Source organism: Athene noctua, chromosome 6, assembly GCF_965140245.1.
Source record: "Athene noctua chromosome 6, bAthNoc1.hap1.1, whole genome shotgun sequence".
Lineage (NCBI taxonomy): Eukaryota > Metazoa > Chordata > Aves > Strigiformes > Strigidae > Athene > Athene noctua.
Genome location: NC_134042.1, coordinates 45,267,278 through 45,293,851, shown reverse-complemented (window position 1 = coordinate 45,293,851; position 26,574 = coordinate 45,267,278). Strand labels below are relative to the sequence as shown.

General features: G+C 40.2%; 1 protein-coding gene across 3 annotated transcripts; it reads left to right on the top strand.

The window, feature by feature from the left end:
• The first annotated feature begins 8,290 nt into the window (after positions 1 to 8,290).
• On the top strand, positions 8,291 to 26,079 carry WDR89 (WD repeat domain 89). Of its 3 annotated transcripts, none has more exons than XM_074908847.1 (2): positions 8,291 to 8,424; positions 24,419 to 26,079. In XM_074908847.1, exon 2 carries the CDS (start codon positions 24,450 to 24,452, stop codon positions 25,617 to 25,619), a length of 1,170 nt encoding a protein of 389 aa, XP_074764948.1. In that variant the 5' UTR covers positions 8,291 to 8,424; positions 24,419 to 24,449; the 3' UTR covers positions 25,620 to 26,079. The 3 variants fall into 3 exon arrangements, with proteins under 3 accessions (XP_074764948.1, XP_074764950.1, XP_074764949.1); XM_074908849.1 differs by lacking the exon at positions 8,291 to 8,424 and adding an exon at positions 13,279 to 13,845; XM_074908848.1 differs by lacking the exon at positions 8,291 to 8,424 and adding an exon at positions 24,227 to 24,283.
• The last annotated feature ends 495 nt before the right edge of the window (positions 26,080 to 26,574 follow it).

Genomic DNA, 26,574 nt, shown 5'->3' with positions numbered 1-26,574 from the left:
ATTGGCAGAGTTCGTGGTTTGTTTGGTTTTTTTTTTTTTTTTTTTTTTTTTTTTTTTTGTCTTACCAAGGCCTTTTTGTCCTGTTAGAGCTGTCAAAAAAGTAGATAACCAGGATGTGAATTCCAAGGACCACAGAAATATATGATCTCTTGGTTATTAGTTTCTATAAGTTTCAAGATAAGTTTCAAGATAATTTTCAAGATGTTGAGACAAAAAAAACCCTAAACCACTTGCAGAAACACAAAAAGGATAAACTCAAAAGAAAGTACATGTATAAAACCTCAACAAATGTAACTAAAAGTAACACCACTTTGATGGCAACATTTAATTCGTACTTCCACTGATGTTTGTAACTGTTTCTGGTGTTTGCTGGTGAAACAAAGGTTTGTTATAAGGACTTGTTACCAAAGCAAAACTTTGCTTCATAAAATGACTCATTAGTGCTCGGTTTTTCTAATTCTTTGTTTTAAATAAAATAATTTTGAAGGGATTTGGAGTCAGTATTCCTTCTCTGCTTAAACAGCTGATGGAGCTTAATTGATAGCCTTATGGCAGTTCTAGTTTATGCCATGAACTGAAACCAGAAAGGTATAATTGGAACTCTTTTGATTAGCCCATTCTGGCCAAATATTACTGAACTGATAACTAAATCTCCGTAGACCTGCAATTTGGATCTTCTCAATTGCACATTGTTTGTTTCTCTTTCCATGAGACTTCTAGATCCCAAGAGTGGACAAGATATAGGAGAACTGTGTAAACCTTTATAGGTATAAATCACCTTTAATAGTCCTTTAACATCAGTTTAGCCATGATTTGCATAGAGGTTCTCTGATTTGCCTTTTCGCTTGCAAATTACTTTGCGGAAAGTAAAAGCAAGTTCCTGCCCAGAAGCTTAATCCTGCAGTACACTGGGAATTGTCCCTTCCTCCATTTTACATTTTGTAATAGTCTTCTCTGTGCTTTAAGTTTAGTCTGTGCAGAATAGTCAGATGTAGACACTTATCTTTCTTTTCTGAAAGATTTTCTTATCACTCCTTTAATTGTCAGTTATTTATTACACCCTTTATTGACTTAACTGAATACTCTGGCTTTATACAAATGACTTATTCTGACCACATGCAATAACTTTTCTGGATGGTGTGGAAAATACTTGGTTTGCATATGATGTGGTTTTGGTACCGTATATAGCAGCCCTTGCTAGGTATGGCTGGTATGCTTGCTTTTGCTTACCTCTAATGTTCTGACATTCTCTCCCCCTTCTGGGACTTTCTTCTGTCCCCACAACTGTTGAACATGGATCACATGCTAAAGACAAATCTTTAACTACATAATAAAGCTCTTAGGATTCTGAATCGGTGGGGTTTGGTTCCCCCCCACCCCAAAGTGCATGTACATTGCAGCAATTTGTAGGGGAGCCAAACTTTTTTTCTTAGTTTCAGAAGGAAAGTAGCAAACTTCCTTTATGCTGCCGTAAAAATCAGTGAAAGGCTGCTGTTTAAATAGATGCTTTATAATGAAATCCAGTGAAGTTTAGACAAGAGCAAACTCAACAAGAGAAATCTCATTTCTTTGGATGCTATCCTGAACTCATTAGTTAAACAGAACTAAAGCATTTTTTCTACTCCAGAAAACCCTGCAGATTAGTTATAGAATATGGCAAGTCTGCAATAGGTGAAATTACCTACAAGTAGATTCTGTTCAGCCTTTCCTGGGTGGGAAGGCAATGATTTATTGATTCTTTACAAGTGGCCACTCTCACCTCCCAGCCATCTGGTGCTTTCCAGAGTGCAGCCTTCCTGTATGCTACATGCCATTTTTCCTCCCTTTCATGGCCACCTACTGCTCCTCTACTCTACAGCTTTTTCCCTTCTAGTAGCTCCAAAGACCAACATCCTACCAAACTTTACAGCCATACTTCATGCTCAGTGATACACCTCAGCACAAGGGCCCTTCACAACAGCACATTCATGTGCCAATCTGGTTTCCTTCACGTGGTCATCCCCTGCATAGTCATGTGTCTTCATTATGTGTGGCTGGTCTGAAATGTGCAGAGTAAGATTGTACAAGATGAGAAATAGCAAGGAAGTATGTCACTGGAGCATTACAGGAAGAAAAGGGGGTATTCTGTCCAGCAGAAGTAAGATGTTGGCATATGGAGGAGAAAAGGGTTGTGGGAATGGGTAAGGGGAAGGCCTAAGGGGTTAGCAGAGGTGTTGGGAAGTAGTAAACTGAGAGTTGTGAACAAGGCATGAGCTGTAAATCCTTTACCCTTTTCAGAACATTCTTGGGGTTTGGAAAGTCTTCTAATAACTTTTAAAATTTCTTTTTTCTTTTTTTTTTCCCTGGCTGATATGCAGTTGTGTCTGGGTATACTTAATATTAAAAAAGAAACTAGTTAAGAGTTTCCCAAAGTTGGAGAGTGGGGAGCTATTTTGGCTTAGAGTTGTGGTCACCTGTAATAGCAGCTAGAGAACAGTCCATCATCTGTACTAATTCTAATGCACTTTGATTCCAGGTAGTCTCAAATTGAAGTTTTTAGGTGGATTTAGCAGTTAATCTTCTCAGAATCTTAAACATCCCCCCCCAAAAAAAGCCCAAGAAAAAACCCAAAGCGAACCCAACAAAGTTTATCTTCTAAGAGGTCTTTTCCCCTTAAATGTGTAAAGCTAATTTGACATAATAGCAAGCATAAGCAGAAGGTATGTTCTGCTTCATATCAGTTAAAGACAAAAAATTTCCCTGAATTATTTAATACATCACACGTTTAATCATCTCTCCTGGTATGCCAGTAGCCCTATTTGGATAATTCCTGCTGTAGAGAATTTGGTCCTGGTGGCTAATCAAGTCCACAGCTGCCTTGGGAAGATTGCCAACAAAATGCCTGTTAAGAAGAGTTACTTCACAATTGCTAATCTCATACTGTTAAGCAAAGGGATGTAATCATGTTTGCCTCATACAGAATGATTAAATTTCAGAACATGATGACCTAGATTTCCACTGACCTGCAAAGATTTTTAAACCAAAAATTGAGAGAGGCTGTTACCTGTGCTTCCACTGTATGCAGTATGTACTTTAATTACTCATTTTTGGTGATTTACTGTTTATAGCATTATTCATGCTGTAATGGCTACTAATTGCTTAGCAGTTATTGCTGTGGACTATGGTAGATCAGTTGCAGGTGCTGAAGCTATAAATTAAAGCTATTACTCAAACTGACACCTGCTTTAAGAGAATATTTCTCTGGGCTGATGTTTATAGGACATAACGCTGTCTCTGATAATTTTTAGTGAAGTTTGAAGGCATAAAAGTTGCCAATGTTTTTAAGACAGTAGTAAAAGAACAAAGTCAACCAGTTTAGCTTTCAGACTGATTGCATTCCAGTGCTAATTAGTACTGCGTTGTGCTTGCCTTGCAGCAGCAGTTCTGTTCTTTCCTGACACATTGGCCTTGTGACAGTATTGGGATTGTGTCTAGACTTCAGGGTGACTAACCCTAATAATATATAATTGAAAGAAAAATAAAAAATTCCTATGGTCAGGTTTGGCTTTTTTCACTTAGAGGCATGTCCAGGCATCTCTTTCAAACATCTGTTTGCTGAGATTTCTTTCTGGTCAATGCAAATAAATGTCTCTTTCAAAATTTATGTACTAGATACTTCAGTAGTTATGCAAACACTGTAGCTGTGATACAGCAGTTCTGAAATATTTATCTGGTCTGATGCTTCTGTCTCCTGAACTTGGACTTTTGGGGGCCTAGTTGTCTGGAATTGATCTCGGTGTTCAATTGAAGTTAGAAAACAAGAGCTTGAAGCAAAGATAGAAATAGTACACAGCCCCCCAACAAAAAAGGTGTACAGCATATGGAATGTGACAAATCCATGCACTTCAGAAATTGCCCCCCCAAAAGTCAATAGGTGGCAGATTTGAGTTGCTTCATAATGCATGTCTGCTGTATTGAGGAACTTCACACATGAATGTGTTGGCTTAATACTGAGATTCTTGGGAAAAGCCAGGAACAAGAGTAATGGCTCAAGCTAGGCTATGCTACTTAGTGTCTGTTACAAATACAACTAGCGCTGGGAATGCTGTTAGGTGAAACTTCCCTGGTGCACTTTGGGTGCCCTCTGCTACTGCTTAGGTGGAAGGCTCCTGCAGTTGCGTTCAGTTTGATCTTTCTGCTTCAGAGAGGAATAAGAAATTCTTGCCACTAATAAAATTTCCAATGAAAACCCAGATCTCAACACATCTACCCTTACTATGGGCATTCAAGAAGACTGAATGACCAGGAAAACAAATACTTATGTGCAGCCTGTTCTCCCTACCTAAGCTATGCCTGGAACATCCACTCAGCCTTTTAGGGATAGTTACAGAAAACAGTTGGGCAGGATGGGGAGCAGTGGCCCACAGTGCATGGCCTAATTTTCTGCTTTTGACAGGATCAAATATAAAATCTTAAACTGGCACTCTGTGCAGGTCATGAGAAATTGAGAACATTGTTACCAATAGCAGCATTATTAAAATTAAGAATTCCTGCAGCAGACAGCTGATGGACACAGCTCTTTCACTGCAGGATGCAGAAAATTAGCTTAGGTTCTCTGAAGTCAGAGGCTGCTAACTCCGGGCTGACCTCTAAAAACTGGTGTCCTTATCCAAGAACTTGACTTTGCAATCAAAACATCCTTTTATTGTATGATGTAATTAGAGGATATGATTTAATCAACATTTGATTTTAGTTTATTAAGTGCTTATTCAGCACTAAGTGGCAATTCAGCATTAAAGTACCTTCAGTAATCCAGCAACTTGATAATTATCAGTCATGATAAATTTGCCTCATTTTTACATTTTGTGTCAAGTTCTGTAGGTAGAATTGCAAAAAGTGATGAAGTTTGCTAACTCTCCCTCCACAACAAACATGAGAACTAACAAGTGAAACAATCCAACGAGCTGTAACTTTTAAAGATGTTCAAAATAAACCCCTCTTTCTCCAGCAAATCACATTACCTTCTAGTACTTCAGCTGCAGGTATTTGCTGATGGAATTACGTTTGTTAATCCCTGGTATGTAACACTTCATCTATATGCACATACCAGTTAATTAAAAATCATTGTACTGTAGAAGTTTGTATAGGTGGCCAAAATATAGTGCCACATAAATAACCTTGACATCTGGATAGATAGACAACTAGTTAGGGTACAACTGCTTGATTTGACAGACCTGAATTGTTCCAGTTAAAACTGTACCAAGCAACATTCAGAATTATCAAGCTCTACAAACATTTATGAAAGATCTTAGAAAAAGTAATTTCAACTACATCAAGATACTCTCATTTCCTTCTTTGCTTTGAATGCTATACATAAAATGACTCTAAAAATAATGGCGCTTTCATTCCCCCTTCCTTTTTTTAACTTAACTTTGCTGGGAGGAAGAAACACTCGTGGCTGACCTGCATTTCACAATGCAACCCAAGCAGAAAAAAAAAAAAGCAAGATGCAAAAAATATTTGTGGTGCATTATGGTAGCATCCAGAAGTTGCTGGCTATACTCAGGGACAGCTGTGTCACAACATATGTTGTGGCATTATGAAAACACAGCAAAAAAAATCCTGTTCTAAGAGGACTTGCTGTTTGAGTACTTGACCTTAGTCCTGGAGTACATGACACCGAAACTCAGATTTGTTTAGACTTCTTCACTTTCTTTTAAGGTGGGGATCATAAAGATTAATTTCTCAAAATGTCTTTTGTTTTAAGTTATGTCTGTAAAGTAACTGTCAAGAGTTACAAGTGCTCTCTGGAGCAACTGCCATGCAATTACTGTGGTGAACTTTACAGATGCGTTTCCCCCTAATATATACTGTGACTCAGCGGTGTTGGTGTGCTATTGAGAATGTTGTACTTTCTGTTAATATAGCTGGTTTCATCTGGGAGTACTGAATACTAAATCTGTGGCTGTAGAAGTATGGTATTCCAGTTGATCTTGCAGCTGTTTTCACTACATGAACAATGAACAGAAGGTATTTGTTGAATCTGTAGCAATAACCACCCCAGGAAACTCAGATGAAAAACTACTAACCAAAAATATTTTTCATTGTAATATTGTAATTTACAATACAGCCTTAAGTATTATAATGTGTATTTTGTTAAATTCAATATTGTCTTCAGTAAAATCATATACATCTTGTTTTGAAATTTTCAGAACAACTCTCACCAGTTTGAGCAGTGATTAGTTCTGGGTGATAGACTTCAGCAGGACCCGGCTTCACAACTAGGATGGAAGGTATTTACTGTGAAAACAGTAAGCATGTAATTTGGGTCTTTGTGCTTTGATGTCATGTGCTTAGATATTTTTCCATCTTCAGTGCACCATACAGGAAAAAAAAAAAAAAATGGCCCCCAAAATAATTAAGAAGCAAAAATTAACAAAAAAGGGCTCTTTTTCATGGTAGTTGGTCTGTCTTCTGTGATACCTGCTTCGCTAAGAGGCTTCTGTGAGCTGTGCACCTGTGACCCCTCACAAATACTAATAGCTGTATTAATATCTGGTCCTAATAAACTATTTAGATGGCAGGCTTTTAGGCTGAAATCTAGGTGAATCAGCAATGCCTCTGTGAAATACAAGTCAAGCTGACCATCTCGTGGTGTTGCAGAGTGATCAGAGAAGGGTATTCTTTACCAATAGAAACATTATTGTGCTGGTAGGTACAGAAATAGCTGCAGTAATAAAAACTAGTTATACTGCAACATGTAGAATTAATTAAAATTTTGCACACTACTAGTGTCAGGCAACTGAAATTGTCAGTACTTTGAAGTATCTTTTGAGTTTCTGCTTTCATTACATGTCAGTTAAGTGGGCCATTAAACTGAGGTACAAGTTGTTATTTTTATAATGTTCTGTTGTTATTATCCATATGACTTGACCACATTATTAGGTTTATATAAAGCTCTTTATCTTGTTAGAAAATTATATACTCAGCTCAAATGTTTAGATTTTAATTTTAAAAATGGCAATGGTAACTAAGCTGATGAAAATATTTCCATGTTTAAAAATACTTTTTAATTTACTTATTTATCTATTATATTGGTAATGTTATTTACCACAACTTACAGAATTTATCAGAAAAGACCACAAATCTGATTTTAACTACTACAAAAATAAAGGTACAAACTATTTTTCTCACTGAGTAACATCCATCTAAGATTATGGACTGATGCAGTACTCTGGAATTGGGGCCAAGCGAACAACAATGCTGAACAGTAAAATAAGAATAGAACAAGGAATTTTGAATTCTAACACTTTGGGCAATATTAAATCAAAAGTTAAAAGTAGTAAATGGTAGTGTGCTATCCTTCATCTGATAACCTGTATAAGCTAGCCTAAACTGTAATGAAAAAAAGGAAAAAATACTATTTTGAACTTTAATTGGAAGAAATGGAAGTCTAGAAAAATGTTAACAGCAAGTTGAAGGAAAATGAAATATAATTAACACTCCTGTCCCTCTCGTTTGGATCCCTCCCAGGAAACAATCCTTTCTGCTCCTGCTTTCTGGAGGACAGCGGCTCTGCGGCACACTGGCACACCTTACCAGCTGAGGGACTTGTGCATCTCCCTTCCTCACTCCAATAGCCTGGTATTTCCCCACAGCTCCACAGGTATGAGTGATAGACAGTGTCCATTACCGCTAAAAAGCTGTAGCGGGAAGTTCAGTCCCTAATCCAGTTGACCCACCGTGCCATGGGGTCTTGTAGACATTCAGCATCTCACTACAGGAGCAGTGCACTCGTTGGGGACAGGAGAGTCAAGAAATAGGCTGATTTTAATTATTAAAGGCCAAATTCTCCGTTTGCTTCCAGCCTTTTGGGTGACTCCTGCGCTCTGCTCTGTGCAGCATGACATCATTCTCTTTTCGAGGCTCCCGGGGCCCGTGCCAGTGAAGCAGAGTGGTGCCTGAGAGCAGGCACCGCTCCAGCCGCGAGGCTCCGCTCGCTGCCGGCAGCTCGGGCTCTCTCGGAAGACGCAGGCCGCGGCCTGGCACCCACCCCGGGCCCCGTGGGTCTCCCTCCGCGATCTCTCGCGCGGCGCCAGCCGCTGCTTCCCCGTGAAGGGCCGTGAAGGGCGGGCGGCGCTCGGCGGGGAAGCCCCGCCCCCGGTGCCATGGCAGTGGGGCGGGGCTCTCCGCGTGTTGAGCGGCGCCGCCCGGAGCCAATCACGCCGTGGCGATTGAAGGGCGGCCGTCACGCCCCCTCCGCCGCCTGCACCAATCCCCTTCCTCTGCGTCGCTTCCTCTCCCCTTCGCCGAGGAGGGAAGATGGCGGCCGGCGGGGCGGCCGCAGCAGCCAATGGGGTGCCTGGGAGGGCTCCGGGGGCGGGGCGGCGCGCACGCGGCCGCCGGCTGAGGTTGGCGGCGGGGGGGCGGCGCTGAGCGGCCGCGGTAAGGGCGCCGTGGGGGGCGGTGTGGGGAGGGCCGCGGGTCTCTGAGGGGCATCGTCTCGGGGCGGAGGGTTGTTTGGGGAAGGGCCCCCGCGGTTGAGGGTGGGCCTGTGTGCTTTGGGGTGCGGAGGATGGGGGTGCCTGGGGCGGGTGGTTTGTGATGGGGAGTAACGGCCGGGGGATGCCCCCGGCCTGCCCCCGTGCATCGGGGCCGGACGCCTCTTGGTGTATGCGGCGCCCTGTGCGGTCGGGAGGAGAAAGAGCGGGTCCTGAAGTTTCTTTCCCTCACCGCTGACTTCCCTTTTTCCATTAGGCTAAACGGAAGCATCTCGTGCTTTGCGGGTAGTGATGCTGCCTGCGTCGCTGGTAAAGCGTCAATAAAAACACTCGACTTAGACTGAGAGTTCATCCTGTTACTCAGTGAAGCCTGGAAGTTTAGAAAGGCAAACTGTGCTCTCCAAGCAGTCCAAACAGGGGCTGTTGGAGGGTCGACACTGGCCTGGTCACCCTTTCTAGCTTGGATGCTGTGTCTGGGAGAGAGTGAGCTGGGATTGAGCCTGGCGTGAGGGCTGGGTCAGTGTATCGCTAATTTGGGCAGGCACATCTCATTAGGATTGTGACTGGCCACTTACAGACTGTCAGAGTTAAAGTTAGGACCTGTATTAACAGATAAAATGTTTATTAAAAAGTTATAGTGGTTAAGTACCAGCTGACCTCATCCAGGGGTGGTGAAGATCAGGATCTTTTTTTAACAACAGTCTAAAATTAAAAAAAAAAAAAATTAGAAAAGGTCAGAAGAGGAAATAAAAGGTTTTAGTTGGTTTTTTCGTTGCTTTATTTCCTGGCAAAAAAGTAACACAAAACTTTTTATGTTTTTGAAGAAAGTAGAGAAACTACTGCTAAAGCTGCAATACATATATCCTTAAATGATGTTTTATATAACCAACAGGTATTTCAAATGTGCTGTGTTGGAGAATGAACATTTTCCTACAAAATACAGGGACTAGAATTGTTAGTGCTCTATTATATTACAGACTCATATTGGTTACGATTCTGTAATTCCAAATTAATTTTTCCTAGGAATGTATTATATATTTGGAAGAATGCAGAAACACAAGGTCTTTTATTAGTATGCTGGGTTTTGGGTCTGTAAAAACTTTGTTCTTAGAACTAAGCTGTGTCAATGCCATTTATTTCCTAACATTTTAAATGGGTTTGCTGTTTGAGAACAATCATCAGATTCAGTGAAGTGTGTGTACACAACAGCTCCTATAGGATAATTGTCATTGTCGACAGAGTAACTGAAAAAGTTTCTCCTTGTGTCTATGCCAAGGATTGCTTTCTTGTTGCTAATTTTACATAATGCGTGTTTAAACTTTATGTGTTGGTTTCTGTTTGCTTAAAGACTGTGGTAGCTATTTACATTTTCCTTCAGATATCTTTTGATGGGGTCAAGTAACAACCCTTCCTGTAGGGAAGGTGGGCCTAGGACTCCTCAGCAGCCTCTGCATATGTAGACAGTGATGCAGGGCCTGGTTGTTTCTTGTGCGTTCTCAGACTTTTTGGAAATTATTATCTTCAGTTTTTGCCACATAAGAGTTCAGCTGTACATGGGATGATCAATGATGTTCAGGTAATTTTTTTTAATGCCTTAAGTATAAGTGATTTCTTTTTTTAAAGTTTTTTTTTACTCTGTCAGTCTTGAAGACATGAGTCCTTTGCTGGGCAACCTTGGGATCTGGTCTGTACCTGACTGCATGGGAGGTCTTGTGTAAAACCAGATTGTTGGTACGTGCTGGCAGCATTTCCTAGCTGGGTTCTGTAGTTTTGACATGCTTTAACTGTAACTATACAATTAATGGGATTTCTGAGGGTTTTTGAGAAAAAGGAAAGCAGGAGATCAGCACTACCTTGCTGATTAGCTGTGTTGATGTGAAGTGGCCTGTGCACACTTCTAGGGCTTGGTTTTAATTGGTGAATGAAAAGACATCTGTGTGGGTCAGCTTCTGTGTGATGACAACTCTGTTAGTGGGCTTCACACCAGACAAAAAAAGTGTCAAGACTTGTGAATCAGAGACTTGTTAAGGCCAGGTTTTGGAGGTGTGTTTTGTGACTTGCAAGCAGTTTAGGTGCAAGATGGACAATGAGCGTAAAAGTGCAAGTTGCCTGTAGCCGTGTGGGGTTAGGAAGTTCAGCTTCAAACATGTCTTTGACCTCTTCAGACTTTAGCCTGACCCCACTCTCCACTTCTCCCTTAGCTCTTCCCCTGCTCACGTTCCTGTGCTGTCTCTCTTCCTGTAACAGAAGGGTTACATATATTCTTGCTGTTGCATTTTCCTCTTCTATTTACTCCTGCCACCTCCTTTTCCTTCCCCGTTTTTCCCCTCAGAGCTGTGTAAGACTGTTCCCTCCTTCCTGCCTGCAGCTGTTGAAGCCCAGAGCAAGGACAGATCTACTGCAGCACTTCACCTACCAACCAAGCAGGGCTGGTGCTGGTTCAGATCAGGCAGAAGCATGTTTTATTAATTTAGGAGACTGACATAGTCAGCATGCAGAGATGAGACATGTTCAGTGCAGTCTGTAGAGAAACTTAGAGCCTTGATTTAGGGCTGGTTAGTTAAATATATGTTGGAGATAACTTAGTGCATGGATGTGACCAACCAGTGTGTTGATTATCTTCTGTAATAAATGGCAGGGATTGTGAAACTGTGTGTAGAAGATTGATGCTTTGGTAGATAAAGCTTGAGGCTGGGAGTGAAGGATGTCTGACACCGAAATATTGCCTTCAGGTTATATTTCAGTATTTTAGATGAACTGTTTCTATGATGTATTTTTGTCTTAGCTAGTACTTTGATGCAAGTTTCAACAAAATAATTTGATGAGAACAAAGCAGGAGATGGGGGGTGAACAATTCACTGGAAAAAGAAATTAAGCCAGTTTTATATCACTGAAATAATCATGCTCAAATTGCAGGAAAAATACTGAGTAATTTCATTAGGCTGTCTGAAGGTCCCAGCAGGTAATGTGTTTTCTTCCCTGTTTCTAGGCCTTGCAGGATATTTGAGTGTTTTCAATGATCAAAATATTTTGTAAGTACTGTCAGGAAGCAAATATTGTGCAGCTGTCCATACAAGTTTGCATTAATATTTTCTTGAAAAACTCCTCAGTCTGATACATTTTTATTCTGTTTCATTGTGTCAGGTGTTTAAGTCATTATCTAGCTTAATCTCCTTTGTGAGACAAACCATCTGTACTGTTGTTTACACCCCTTACAGGGTATACATAAGTTTATCTACCCTTTTCATATTAATCTGAAGGCACTGCTTGCAGACTGTTAATATTATCAGATTTTTCTTATTGTTTTTTATTACACTGTTTGTATTCTTGAAAATGTTTTGAGGTGACCTTAATGTTTAGTTTCTGGCTAGAAGTTGCAACAGATAGAGGCATTAAAGAATTTTAAAACCTCTTAGGCCCTATTGTTTTGCTCTTTGAGACTTCTTTTATATAAGGCTCCGCTGTGGCCTTACAAGGGCACTTGCTATTTTTCTTTAATTCTCTAGTTTTCCAGCTAATTGAAAACTTAATGAAAAATCAGAACTAAAGGGTTTTGGAAATTCTTCGTTTAATATAGCAACAGAATCTTATCTGTGAAAAAACGGATGCCTTGAAACATTCATAGTTCTTATGCTGGATGAAACTAGCTGATTAAAAAAATTAGCTTTAAAGTAAAATTTTGTTTTTGCTGTATTGTTCTTGTGTATAGAAGCAATTGAATCTGAAAATGTTGAGTGTCTTTCTTGCAATTTCACTTTTCTTTTAGATGAATGAACATATTTTTAATACCTGTAGCCACTGCTGGTTTTTTTTCTTCAGCAGAATCGCAATCTTTTTTCTTTTTAGCTTATTACAACTTTTCATTTGCACCTCTCTCTGAAGCTAGCCATAACTACTGTGATATTTCTGTTTTCCCATGCCTGTTATTGCTAGGCAAAACTATCACTCAGCTTCCCATTAAAAATAAGATGTGGAAGTGCTGTACAATTTGTAAGCTGTTAAATTGGTGAAATGACAACCCAGCATTTAACTAAAATTGGCAGATTGCTTGCTAGATGAAGTTATATGCTGGCAGTACCTGGAATAGGAAGCTTCATATGCTGATGACTTTTTAATAATTTGAGGATCTTTCAGTAATAAGCACATGTGTATGTTTGTTGCTATGGGAATGACTGAGAGCTGGATTTAAGTGTTATTATTCTTTTGTGAAATCAGAAGGGATAAGCAGATGACTGTGAAAGCAAAAATTCTTGTTTAGAAACATGCAGCTCTTTTACTAACAAACCTTACTCAAGTTTTGTATACAGTTTGTGGAAGATTTTTTTTGAGGTAAGTGAAGTTGATTTTACTTTACTTAATATGTCAGTATATCTAAGGAAGAAGTTGATTCAGTTTTGAAAGGGGGGAAAAATAGATTTAAGGAAAAAGTGAATTCAAGTGGTTTAATGCCTTGGCTAACTATTACCGTGTATGTGTATTGAATGTTCCTGCTTCAATAATGTTCATAGGAGCCAGATGTGAGTGTAAGGTTGAGAGAGGAAAGGTTTTATAGTTGTGGATTTGGTTTGTTCCCACTGCCCTTCCCTGGGAGAACTTAGTGATGGGTGTTTCTGGACCTGACATTTGCTGAATGCTGAAAGAGCAAATACAAATGCACAAAAGTCAGTTGTTCCCTGTATGCTTCTGTGTGTGTTGCATGGAAATATGAGAGTCACAGCTCACATTATCATGAAGTTTGAAAGATCAAAAGGTCTGAACTGAATTCACAAAAATGAGATTTTAAAAAAGAACGTGTAATTTATTTTTAATCTTTGACAGATCAGAAGGAGAGGGTTTCAGTGTAGTTGAATTTGTTTTTTTTTTTTCTTCTCCAGTTTTTGCTGCTAGACAGTTCTAAGTGAGGGCTGTGATTTTTGATTAATAGTCTGATTTGAGGACCTGAGGCTTTTAAAAGGAAAAGAAAATGCTGGTACCTTAATGATGTTCCTCGCAGTACTTCAGGCTTATTTCCTGTGCCTTCCACTGTAAATTACATTTTTGTTTCCGTGACTGTCACTCTGCTGGAGGAGACAATCAGCTTATACCCGATTAAAATGAGTGTAGGAATATATAAATGTAATAAAAAGAATAAGTGCTCTCCTTTTGAATCGGTGATCTGAACCTGTGACTGCAGCTGCTGGGGGGGCCCGGAGCCGCTCCCGAGTGTTGGTCACCAGTGACACCCCGTGGACTGAGTGCGAAATAACAGCGTGTGGCCCCCGGCCGGCGGCACTAGAAGCCTTCAGTTCTGCGCCGCAGTGGCTGGTAAACAGTCGAACTGGAGAGGGAGGCCTTGCGTTTCCTGCGCAACAGTCTTTGCGGAAAGGTGCGGCTGTCTGGAGGGGCACGCTCAGGTCTTTAGACTTTTATCCCGACAATTTCAGGGCAGGGGGTGAGGAAGCCACCTTATGCTGGAAGCTGCATTCTCTCTGTGCATGTACATGCCCTCTTAGTACAGTCTTAATGCTGCTTCTGAAACTGTGCAGTAAGCAAATATCATGTCTTGCTATGATCGGTCTGGCAATGTGGTATCTTCCGGGAAGAAATGATGAGCCAGCTTATCTCGTAGTTTTTTTCCAGTCTGCCTTCCTATTTGTGTTCTTTGCTGTGCAAGGGCAGTTGTGGGTGCCACGCTGATGAGGTTATAAAAGTAGATGAAGGCAGTCAAGGTTTTTGCCCCTGCTGTTCTAATTGGAAACTATTTTGAAAGATAAACTTTATAATTTCTGCTCTAAATTTTATTTATGGTCAATTTATACTCTTAAAGTATTGTGCCAATATTGTTCTTGAGTAGCTCCCCTCCTTCCTCAGCATTTATTCCTTTGAAGTATTTGTAGATAGCAATCGTATCCCCTTTTAGTCTCTCTCTTTGCCAAGCTGTACAAGGCAAAGCATCCCAATGACTTCTCGTAAAATAAACAGTCCATTCCCTGGATCATCTAACCCATCCTCCTCTGCACTTGATTATGGTCTCATTATCAAGAGACTGGCTTCAGCAAAGAGCCCTGCTGGCAACCTGCTGTGACTCTGCAAAATATGGATTGACTAAAGCATTGAGAACAAACGTGGCTTGAGAGCAGGATTATTACAGAGAGCATAAAGTTCTTGACTTTGGTTTTTATCCTTGTCTAGTTTTAGAGCAACACTGTGTGCTGAAGATGTTGGAAAAGTCTTTGTGGATCTTGGAAAAATAAATTCCCCACCCAGGTCTTAGGAATTTCTGGGTGCTAACAAAACCATGTAGTTTTTGTTGTGATTTGCCAGCAGGGATTGTCTGTGTTGCTGCATACAGTAGATCTCTTGATCAGAAAGTGGTAGAGTATCAATACCTACATACTTGCTCTTTTGTCCTTCCTTTTCATGATTCCATTTCTTATGAGTGACTCCTAAATCACTCTTACAGTGAAAAGGCAGTTGAACATGAACTTCCAGTGCAGTATGGTGGAAAATCACTGTGCACTTGGATGTTGTAAAAAGGGGAAAATAATTTATCTGTGTATGGCATTGTTGCAGCTCATACTGGAGTGCTGCGAATGATTCAAGTATAAACACTGTCTAAAGACTCTTGAAAATAGCTGGAGAGAGTGCCTTTATGGGTACAATGTGCACATACGTGATGGCTTAGCATCTTTTATGGAGACTGAAAAGTAAATTCTCTTGAACAGGGTAGAGTCAGCGTAGCTCTAAAACCTTTTATTTCAGCCCCTTCTAGCCTACTGTTGTCACTTAGATGACATCTTTCCTTTTGTCTGCTACAAAGCATTGAAAAGTGAGCTTAGGGCATGATAAGGATTCAGCAGAGCCTCCAGCTGTCAGGCTATGCACGAAGAGCGTGTTTGGAAATTGATAGTCAATGCATGGGTACACAAGGATCTCCAGTTTCTCCTGTTGCTTTGATACTGGAGAGGGTCTGACAAATTACCTTGATGGGGTGATGTTCTGGATTAGCTAAATATCGAAAATAGATACTGTAGGATGTGACTGAAGATACCTTAGTGTTGTGCATGTTCCTGGGGAAGCAAATGAGGAAGAAGAGGAGAAATCATTTCCCCTGCTTAGGCTTGACAGATATTTGTGCTTGTGCAAATACATCTGGAACTTCAGAGAATTGTTTAGGCAGTGATGTTAGTATAGTGTTAAAAATTGCCAAGTACGCAAATGTCATATTTGGAAAATACTGGTGCTGCGTCTGCACATGTAGGGGAATGTCTTCTTATCAGTTCACCAGCAACATCCCAAGTGAAGATGAGAACTGCAGTAGCTGATTTAAGCTTGGGTTTTTAGAGTCTTAAAAACATAATAGTCTTGTGTTTTGAAGAATGAGCTCTGGTAACAAAGTGTACTTAAGCTAAATTACTGTTGTGAAAGAATTTCTAAAATATTCTGGTAAATAAAACATTTCATCTCATTATAGGTATTTTAGCACCAGTGTGTGGTAGTGGGAGTTATTTTTCCTGCTGTAGCTAAATTTCTTTGTATCCTTTTATTAATGTTGCTGCTAAATTTAGGCTGAAACTTGCCAGGCTTCCTGTGGTGTAGAAACAAATTATTTGGAAGAATTGCAGCAGAAATTATTAATATTTGGGAAGAATCTTCTTTTTTTTTTTTTTTTTTTTTTTGTATGAGGTTGTTGGTACCAAGTGGCAATGTCTAAATTGAAGGAAATAAATGGTGTTATTTCAGGGTCACTAAATTATTTGTGCAGCTGCATAAGTAATTTTTTCCTTTCACCTTTCTCTGTAGGGTGGGTGATTGGGGTTGCCCATTCGTGTGGTGGTTTTGTTAAGCTTAAAATGGCCCTGAAAATCATCACTCTTGGAGTCCTTTCTTGTAATCTCAAACTTGAAAGGGTACTGAAGCACTTTTTGATTGTGGAATTTGCAGGTGCATTCCAGCGTTACTGTGGCTTTTGGATTTTATCTTGTAGATGTTCAGAACAAGGCTTTTTCTTTCGAAAATCTGCTGCTGACTGTACTTACTCATGTTTGTGTACACAAGTATTATGAGTTGGACAAACACTGTCTTTGTTTTACTGATTAAGAAAGTAAAGAGTGAATGTTGCATTTTGCTGGGAATTACTCAGTATGCTGTTCTGCCAGAATTGGCACTAGTAAGTGTTTGTAGGCCAAGGTCTTGTTCAAATTCAGTCAGATGAATGCTTTATTTCTGTCATCTTTATCTGTGAGATGACCATCTTGGTGCATAGCTCTAGTGCCAAGTGAAGCAGCAAGCTGTGTGACCTTTTAACAAAAGAAAATGCTGTTAGTGAGGAGGTGAGAAATAGTTCAGAGAAAGGTACAAACCTACTCTTGGCTGCTCATGGTTATATTGTGGAAATGTGAATGGAGAAAAACTTCATCCTGTGTGCAGGAGAACACTGTACCCTACATGTTTGATTTCCAGCAGTTGCTGGCTGTATGTAATTGAGAGACTGATTAGTTCTGTATCTTTACTGTGCTTGTGGTCACAAAAAGTAATGTCAGGATGGTGTCTACGGTGGGAGGTGCTCACAAGTGAAAGGAAATTACTTTTCTGTAATCAGTGTGGTCTGATGAGATAAACACAAATGCAGAAGTCTGAGACTTGCATTCTCTTCAAGTTTTGCAGTGGGTTGACTGAATAGCCGTGGTTACATTGCAGACACCAGGACACAAAGGTGCTGCGTTCTGAAGCTGTGAGTTACCTGGCGTCTGCTGGAGTTGGGAGGAGCACTGATGTTTGGATAGCATGTGGGCAGTGAAGTCTTCTGGAGCTGGTGGATGTGCACATCATGCACCTGCTGTCTCTCATGGGGGTGTTAACACTATGCTGGGTCCTGTCGCAGGAGGAGGTCTCTGTCAGCTGGCCGTGACTCCCCTGCTGGACGCTTACCCTTCTTTTAGAAGGTGGCCTGGATGCCTCACCCCACATGTTGTCAGTGTGCTGGGCTGGTGTACAGGTTAGGCACTGTCTGTGCCTGGGAGGAGAGGGCAGAAGGGAGGAGGAGTCAGCACAAACCTCGTATTTGACCCCCCTCTTGGAGACTTACTCCTGTGCAAAAGCCGAGGCCCAGTGCTAGGACGGTTTTCCTGGCAGCTCTGGCCTGTCCTGTAGAATCCACCTGCAGATGCAGAGTTTGTCATTTACCTCTTCAGAGGCCGTGAGCGTGCAATTTGGGCATAGCTCAGCTTTTGCAGAGGGCTTTTAAATACAGTATTCTTTACAAAAATAAAGGAGACTATATAGAATTTAAAAGATAAATGTCCCGATTACAGTATCTCTTTCTGTAATTTAACCTTTGCCTGGGAATCTTTCGGATCTGTCTTTATACAATAGGATTGCTTCTGCTGCAGCTTCTGTCAGCTTGATCTGAGAATAGCCGTGGGAGTAAAATAGAGCATCTCTTATCCTCTTACTTCCTTGCAGTCTCCTTTATTGGATGACCGCCTCATCAACACCTGGATGCAATGACATCCTCTGCCTGGTGAGGTCACTGCTAGGAAGCTGTCCCCTCACAAGGAAGTTCTCAGGTGGATCCAGCTGCTCATGTCAGTGTGATTTTGGTGACAGAGGCCTTGCTTTGCTGCTCCTCTGTGAGTAGGTCTCTGTCACTAGCATGGAATCGAATGAAAGAGAAGTCTGAAAAAGGAAAATTCTCAAACATGTATGAAATAGCTTGACACAACTTCCTAGCATATTGAGGAACTGTGTTTCCCATGTTTTATGTCAGGATTTCCTAAACTGTCCTAGAGAAGGTAGTTTAGGTATCTGAGCATCAGATTTTAAAAATGTGGACTTAAATTTGAAGCCAAAATTAGTATGTTGAGAATTTTTATAGTTTTATATGTTGTTTTCTGGCTTATTTGAATTTTTAAATGGTATTATTCTACACTTAGATTTCTCTTACAATGACTTGTCATCTGAGTCCTTTGCAGCTTTTTACCAGTCACTTTGGTTCATGAATTTATAGCAATATCAATATTGATTGAAATTGATATAAGTTTCAGTTGCTCAAGTTTGAATATTAAATTAATTGCAATTTGGATCTGAAGGCATACCTAAATATTCTAAATCTTGCCTGCCTCTGCCATATTTTCCAGTGTTGGATGCAAGATATGAATAGGTCTTTCCGGTTGGAATGCAAAATCTTACACCTAATTTTAAAAGTTCTCTTTTGATGAAAATAGTCAATGTATGGTTTTTTATGATTTATGCATTTAAAACTATGCCTGGTCAAATATAAAAGTTATTTTTGTGTTCTCTCTGTAGGGATATCTGGTATAACATTCAAAAAGAGGTTTTTGTATTGACATGGACACTTGCTTATTCCCCCAAAAGATGAGTACATAAAAGTTGTAGTTTCCTTTTTTTTTTTTTTAGATTATCAAACCCCGAAGCACTGAGCACCTGTGACTTTTTGCCTTTGTTCTCTCCTAGCTCTGACTCTTATTTTTTCCCTCTAACCAATACCACAGTTTAAGGCCAGTTCCTTGGCTCTCTGTCCCACCTACAGCTCTTCTCTCCACTGCTGAACAGGATTGTACCCCTCAGGTCTGTACTGGTGGGAGGGTAGGAGTTGATTTAATGAAAGGCAGATAGTTTGATAGACCTAATTTTTTTTTGCTCTTCTCATCGACTTTGTTGTGGCAGCGTTTTATCTTTGTCCTCCTTTCAGCTCTCTTGATATATTTTTCTCTGTACTGCAAATGCAAAATTACGTGGAGTTGTTTTCTTGCTGTGCTTTGTGTTTGGAAACTAGATGTAGCTGATTTGAAAGGATGAAATAATTCTCTTGGCAGTTTACATCTTGTCTCTGCGCTTTAGCCTCTTGCGCATCTTATTCCCTTCCTGCTTGATAGACTAAATGCTGTTCTCTTTGCCTAAAAATGGCTTTGTGAAAATGCTGGAAAAACACCTTAGCTCTCTGCTTTGGTAAAATAACAAAATCAACTATAGGAGTTTATATCCTGCAGAAATTATGCATGCCTGATGGGTGTTTTGTGCTTTCACTCAGCGCTTAGATCGTTGGGCTGATCCATCTTCTGTTGCGAAGCGGTGCCAGTGAGGAGAGGTCTCGAAAGGCATTTTGCATTAGTGAAGTGCAGCGTACTAATGTGTTCTCCTCAGCCAACCTTGCGCTTTGCGGTTTTGTTTTAAAATGCAAACCACATGTAATGTTGCATGCATGAATTGCTTTCCACTGCCCAGAGCTCCAGGTTTGTTCTTAGTTTGTTCTTGAACTTTTAATAATAGTGAAAATAAAGGGAGGGTCTCTTTGTATTGTTTATAGTAGGAAAGAACAGTGCAAGATTTCATCTGCTGCTGTTCAAATCCCTTGCTATTTTTGGTATTTGACCTCTGCAGAGAAGTTTGCCAAAACTACAGGTTGTTTTCATTTTTATAATGTGTTTCTACCCTCCTACTCTTGAGTTACTATTACGTTACTGATTAAATCTTTGAGAAAGTTCCATTTCTCCTGCATTTTCCATGGTATTCTTCAGAGAGGTAATTTTATGTTTCTGTATGTTGTTGAGCTAACATTCTCTTTTGGAAATGAGAACTGTGCAATTTGGCAGCATCTTGTGTACACCACTAAAAGGAGAAGGGAAATAATTTATGAATTGCTGCTTTATTTTTTGAAAAACTTTCTGGATTGAAGAGGGCTCGTGAGCCTGTTGGCTTGAGTTGAGACTGCAGCGTTTAGAGGACTGCACAAAGAGCACAGCAGTATACACCGAGACAATATTACATGTTTAGTTTGTGAGGATAGGTGCTTACCTTTCATTTCTCCATCACTGGAGAGGCCTGCTTTCAGTACCTCTGGCTGTTTGCTTCTGGTCTTGCTGTGTGGTTGTTTCCACGCTCCACTAGTGAGAAATACATACTAAAGGCATCTGACAATCCTGTCCTGCCTCTTTGGCATCCCTTCCACTTCACCCTTCTATTCTAAAAATCAAGCTTATTCCTTTCTTAAAGGAGCCTTGTAGGATGCCCAGGAGGTCAGAATATTTTAGATTATTTCAAAGTAATGTATTCTGAGTTCCCGAGACGTAATGAGTTTTGAGTGTCCTTCAAGAAGCTTATTGTTTCTGGTAGTTGTGATATCAAGGGGACATGCAGGGGTTGCATATAACTGTGAAGTTAATTCATAGAAAAGATCCCATGAATGTAGTTTCAGAGGACTAGATACAGTAACATGGAAGCTTTTGGGTTAATGTGTAGAAGGTGACTTTACCTTGCTCAGGGATGTAGATGAAAGATGCAGCTATTACATGTCAGGAATGGTGATCACAGAGATTGGGATTGGGCTACTTCTTCAAACACAAGTAGGACTGGCTGTAGCCAGACGCCGTCAGCCACATGGTGGTATTTTCCTGGCACCTTAATGTCACCTGGAGTTTGTGTTGAGACTGTAGCTCCAGACAGTGGGCTACTGCGAGCTGAAATAAGTGAAGAACCTGAATTTAATTAACTACCTCATGTTCTGAGCAGAGGAGGTACCTTGGGGAAAGATGTCATGGCCACTGCTCCCAGAAATTTCTTCTGCAACCAAAACAGCTCAAGAGCAAGCTGTCAGTGCCCTACAAAGGCTTTGTGGCAGACAGTTTGTCAAATTAGCATGAGCGGTTTTTCTCACTGATCATCACAACTGGCTGTTGTGCTACATCCAAAGTATGTCAGGTTTGAAAGATACTGAGCCAAAGGATTCTTTGTGGCCGAAACAAACCAGGTAACATGTGTTGTTGAATTAAGGGGTGCTGAAATAAAAGTGCTTCACTTCTGCAGAGCAGAGCGCCATGTGCTTTGGAGGTGGCTGCAGTCCAGTGCTTAGTTATCTCCTATTGTGTTTGGAAGACCATTGTTTCCTATTTGTCTAATAAATTTAACACAGATCCTATTCCTGCCATTTAAACTTTCCCATCAAAATACAACAGTAACTTCCCCTTCTGAAAAGGAAGGGCTGGCAGCTACACCCTGAAGTTTGAGCATGAATTGTTTATATAACCTTCAATCACAATTTCAGAATAGTCTGAAGACTTTCTTACTAGGGCAGACATTTTCCTGAGGTTTTAGCAAAAACCTGGCTGCCATCAAATGCAATTTTAAGGCATCTTGGTTGTTGAGTCGAAATAGAATTGAAAACTGTACCCTCCAGCTTCCTGGTGATATAAATTGCACATCTATCTGGAAACATGAACAGCATTTTCTGTTATTTCAGAATAGCTGTACCTATGTCGTTCAGGGGTAAAAGCTTAAGAGCTATCTTGGGCTAGTTTTATTTCCCAGAAAATATTATTAAATCTGAATGAACATACTTTTGCAGACTCTGGCTTTTTACAATTTCTAGGTACTTGCAGGTTCCCTCCCCTCCTGAGCAGTAAAAGCTCTGACATGAGTGTTGTAGAAGCTGCTCATTGAATAATACTCTATCAAAGTCAGTAATATTTAAACAACTGTAACTTACTTTCCAAATGGATGACATTTGTCAGGAACATGTCTGAGTTTACTTGGGCTTTTGAGTATAAAAAGTCTGAATATTTAGAGCTTGAAATTCAGGTCAGTCTGGAAAACTAAATTTTTCTTACAAAAGGTTTACAGAGAGAACCCAATTTTTTCAGTAACCATAGCACTACAGCATAGCTGGCTTTTGAAAACTACTTTCTCCACCTTCAGGCATGTGTTCTCGAAATGGTATTTAAATAGAAGCATCCATTGTAATTCTTCATGAAATTGGGTTAAGTAGAAGTTGACCTTTTCAATATTAAAATATTTTATTTCTTAATTTAAATTGTTTATTTGCATGGGAGTTTAGTGGTTTTATGTTTGAGCACTGTATCAAGCAGTGTATGAGAACAGTTCGCTTTATGTAATAGTTCTAGTAAAAGCTTGTTCCATTTGAGGACATACCCAGGAAAGTAAGAAGCAAGGTCTGTGGGTAGGATTGTACGCAAGCTGATGCCAGAAAACATGTTGAACTTCTTCTCTTCAGAGGGGAAAGGAGTTTCCACAGGATGTCTGCGTTTTATGGCAAAAATTACTTGTAGATGTGCTCTGAAAGGTTGCTTTGATGTAGAAGATTAACCTGGGGACCTCATTGTCAGGATATTACTGAGGCAAATAGCTTAGTGAGATTATTTGTGACTTGGGAATTAAGCTTTTATGAGTGTGCCTACTTAAGCTGTTTTTTAAGAATTTGCTCGTTTGTCACATGGCGTCATGAATATTTGTGTGTACTGAACAGGAGGAGGGAAAGCAAAACCTGAAACTAAAAACACCACCAAGAAGAAAAAAAAGCAGAATGCAGTTTTGTCATAGCAACTTTTTCTTTGTTGCTGGTCACTCATGGACCATAAAAATAATTACCCAAAAAGAAGTAGTATATGGAAATTTGCTCCTTCCGTCCCTAAAAATTCATCCTGAAGAGTTTGCGGAAGAATTTGTGGTGGGACAGCTGGAAAGGCATGAGAACATTTTCTTGCATTCTGGGTCTGCCTGTTTTTTACTCCATTTCTGTTTGGATTTTTTCAGAGAGTCCTTTCATACATGTGGTAACTAGGATTGGGTGCTGGCCTAGTCCTTAGGGAAATAAGGAGATATTCTGAGTATCGCTTTACCCTTTTTTTGTATTAACTGAAATATCTGTACTGGTGAGAAGTCACTGGAGCATTGACCCCCTGGAACCTGCTGTGATTTCCTCAATGTTCATTTTTTTAACACTGAAGAGTAGTCTAATTGAACCTGTAATTTTCACAGAAGTCATTCATGTGGATGATTATTCTTGCTTAACATACCCCACCTACATCTTTCTTTTAAAAATGACTGTGGTTTGTGAACTCACTAAAACCATGTATTGTTTCTGGTGGCAAATATCTCATTTCAATTTAAATGCTTCCGTACTTTTTCTGACTCTAAATTGATAAAAGCCTTTGCTGCAATTACAGAATTGAATTTTCCTTTGTGCTCTAGAAAGGAGAACATGCTTTTTAAAATTTTTTTTAAAGGGCACAATATTTTTTTTTTAAGAAAAGAATCTATATATGAGAGGATTGAGAGAATATTTTAAAATTTTGTTTCTGTTTGGTAAAATTTGAATTTACATACATCACTGAAATAGTATGGGTTTCTAGGAGGGTTCAGTAGTGCCAGAGAAGAATTGCCTCTGAAGGGAAGATTTTTATCAGTTGCACTAAGAGCCAGCATTATGTGGTTTTCTAGTAGGCTCCAAAAACATTTAGGTTCTTAGAACTGATGAAAAAGCTGAAGGTGCTTAATTCCAGTGAATTCCACTGATGTCATGTGGCCTGTTGAGGTGGTGTGTGGTATGCTGACAGGTGTTTATGTGCGTCATTGCGCACCTAAATACTTGTAAAATTTGTCTCATCTGGCCGTTTCAGACTGTAGTTCTACATAATTTTGGTCTTGATCTCTGCTTACCCTTTGTGTGTCCCCCAGCAGAAAAGTTCACCTAAGAAGAGTCCTGCAGTTGTACTGATGCAACTATTTGTGGGCTGTGCCTCTGAGCAACTTTTTAGAACAATTATTCCTCCTTAGGTAGTGGTGGTGACTTCTGTTTTGTTTCTGCTTGTGGAGAACATCACTTTACTGTTTACTTTATAAAAATAATAAAGCAAATTTAGCTAAGTGACTTTCACAGGATTCACAGACAGACTATTTAATCTTCTAAGGGGATTATATGATGTAGTGCTTACAGTCACAAGAGACTGAACGCCTTAACTCGGGGAGCCCTTTCCGGTTCTCTGTTTCTGTAAATGAAATTGTAGTGGGTAGGACACCAGGATAACTGATTTTTTTACTTCACGTGTTATCTCTGCACAAGATGCTCTTCCATACATATTTTTAAAGCTAATATTATTTAGAATGTCATAATTAAAACTCACCTTGCGTTTTATTTCTCACAGGTTCCTGACAACGTTAGGAGCAGCATTTGAGATGACTGCAGTGGAGAGGATTGAGGAACAACTTGCTAGTCTGTGCATAGCAAAACGTTCTACACTAAGTGAGGAACCTGCTTATTTACTGGATATAGATGTTTCCAAACCTGCCCAATCTGAAAGCAGTCGCTTTGTGGCAGTTTCGTGTTCCAATAAGTCAATTAGGGTGTATAACAGGGAAACGTTAAACTTCCTGCGGGAGTACAGCAGCCATCCAGGGATACTGAATGGAGTCCGATTTGCTCACACGTGTGACAGCGTATTGTTTTCAGCATGCAGTGACGGCACAGTAAAATGTTGGGATATTCGTTTAGCAGCTCAGAAAGCTGTGCAGGTGTTTAGTGGCTATCCTTCCAACGTTTTCATCAGTTTTGATATCAACTGCAGTGATCTTATAATTTGTGCTGGAACGGAAAAAGTTGAAGAGGACACGTTTCTGGTGTTTTGGGATGCAAGAGGCGTTACAAATGGTGCCAGCACAACTAAAGAACCCTTGGGAGTCTATTCTGAAAGTCACAACGATGATATCACTAAAATTTGTTTTCATCCTATCAAACCCCATTTGGTAGTTTCTGGGTCAACTGATGGGTTGGTTAATGTGTTCGACATTAATGAGGATAATGAAGATGATGCTTTGATATCAACTTGCAATTCAGATTCCTCCGTAAGTTTTATTGGCTGGTCTGGGAAGGACTATAGGCAGATCTACTGCATGACACACGATGAGGGATTTTGTTGGTGGGACATTGCTCAGTTAGATACGGAAGAACCAATAACGCTGTTGCACGTTCTGGACATCAGAGACGCAGTCTGCATTGAAAATGACAGCTTGCATTACCTGGTAGGCGGCTTGTACCACAACAAGGCAGACAAACTCTTTCTCATTGGGGGAACGGCCACAGGAAACATTCACCTGATCAGCTGTGGCACAGCAGGACTGAGCCTGGCGGGCACACTTCGCGGGGGACACTCTGCTGCTGTTCGCTCTTGCTGCTGGAACCCGACAGATGAGTCTCTGCTGACGGGTGGAGAGGATGCTCAGCTGTTGCTATGGAAACCCGGAGCTGTGGAAAGGTCCCTCGCAAAGAAAGCATCTATGAAGATAGCTTCTTCTGTGCAGAAGAGAGTAAGAGTTCACAACAGCTCCCTCAAAAGCAGGAAAAAGTAAAATTCTGAAGATGGGAGTCTCTGCTGTGTAGAGCTTTCCTGGTGTTTAATCTCTTGGGCAGTACTTGGCTGTGCTTCATTTGGGGGTATTCAGTGGAAAGAACCACGATGCTTGAATTCTACCTGGGAATGCGTTTCAGTCATCAGAAGAATGCCTTTCTTTGTTTGGTTATGTTTTTGTTTTTTAAGTTGCTAATATTAATCAGAAAAGAGTAAATGTTTGCTCTTGAGTTCTCAAACAATAGATCTTAAATCATATTATATAAAAATGTTTCTGTGGTTGTTTCATGTCTCAGCCAACATTTTTAATGTGTAATATAGGCCTGTGGCTTGCATAATTTGTTACCTTCCCACTGAAATTCCCTGGCATGTTTTAAAAGCTTTTGTATTTCATGCTGTATTTTGCTTTCTTTACAGAGAACTTAAATTGCTCAATATATTAAAAGATTTTATGTCACATCTTAGTGCCTGAGGGAATTACTTCTTGATGAAACAGAAAATAAGTCCTGTTTTGCACTGTCATATTACTGGTTTATAACAAGCTCATAAAGAAGCAGTTGATAAAGCCATATTTTTCATAGCAAAGATATGAATGTATTCAGCCAAAGAGGAGCACGTGATTCCAAGCAGCTAATTTTTAAGTGTATGAGAACTGTTAATCTGGCATTATTTCCTGCGTGAAAAGACCCAATGCAAGCAGCTTCATTCTCTCCTGGTAAGTGCATCTCGGGGGTGTGCACCTGGAAGACTGGGCAGATCTTCAGTGGGTGGAAGAAATTGATAGGTATAATTACACCAGGGGTGCTTAAAATCCCCAATCCTGCATTTGAAATAAGCAAGCATCGGGTGCAAAGTGGGAATGTTAAAATCAGAAATGAACGCTGCCTCCTGAGACTAGTTACAGAGTACCAGACCAGTATGAGGAGACTTTTTAGAGGTTAGTGTGTGTCCTTTAA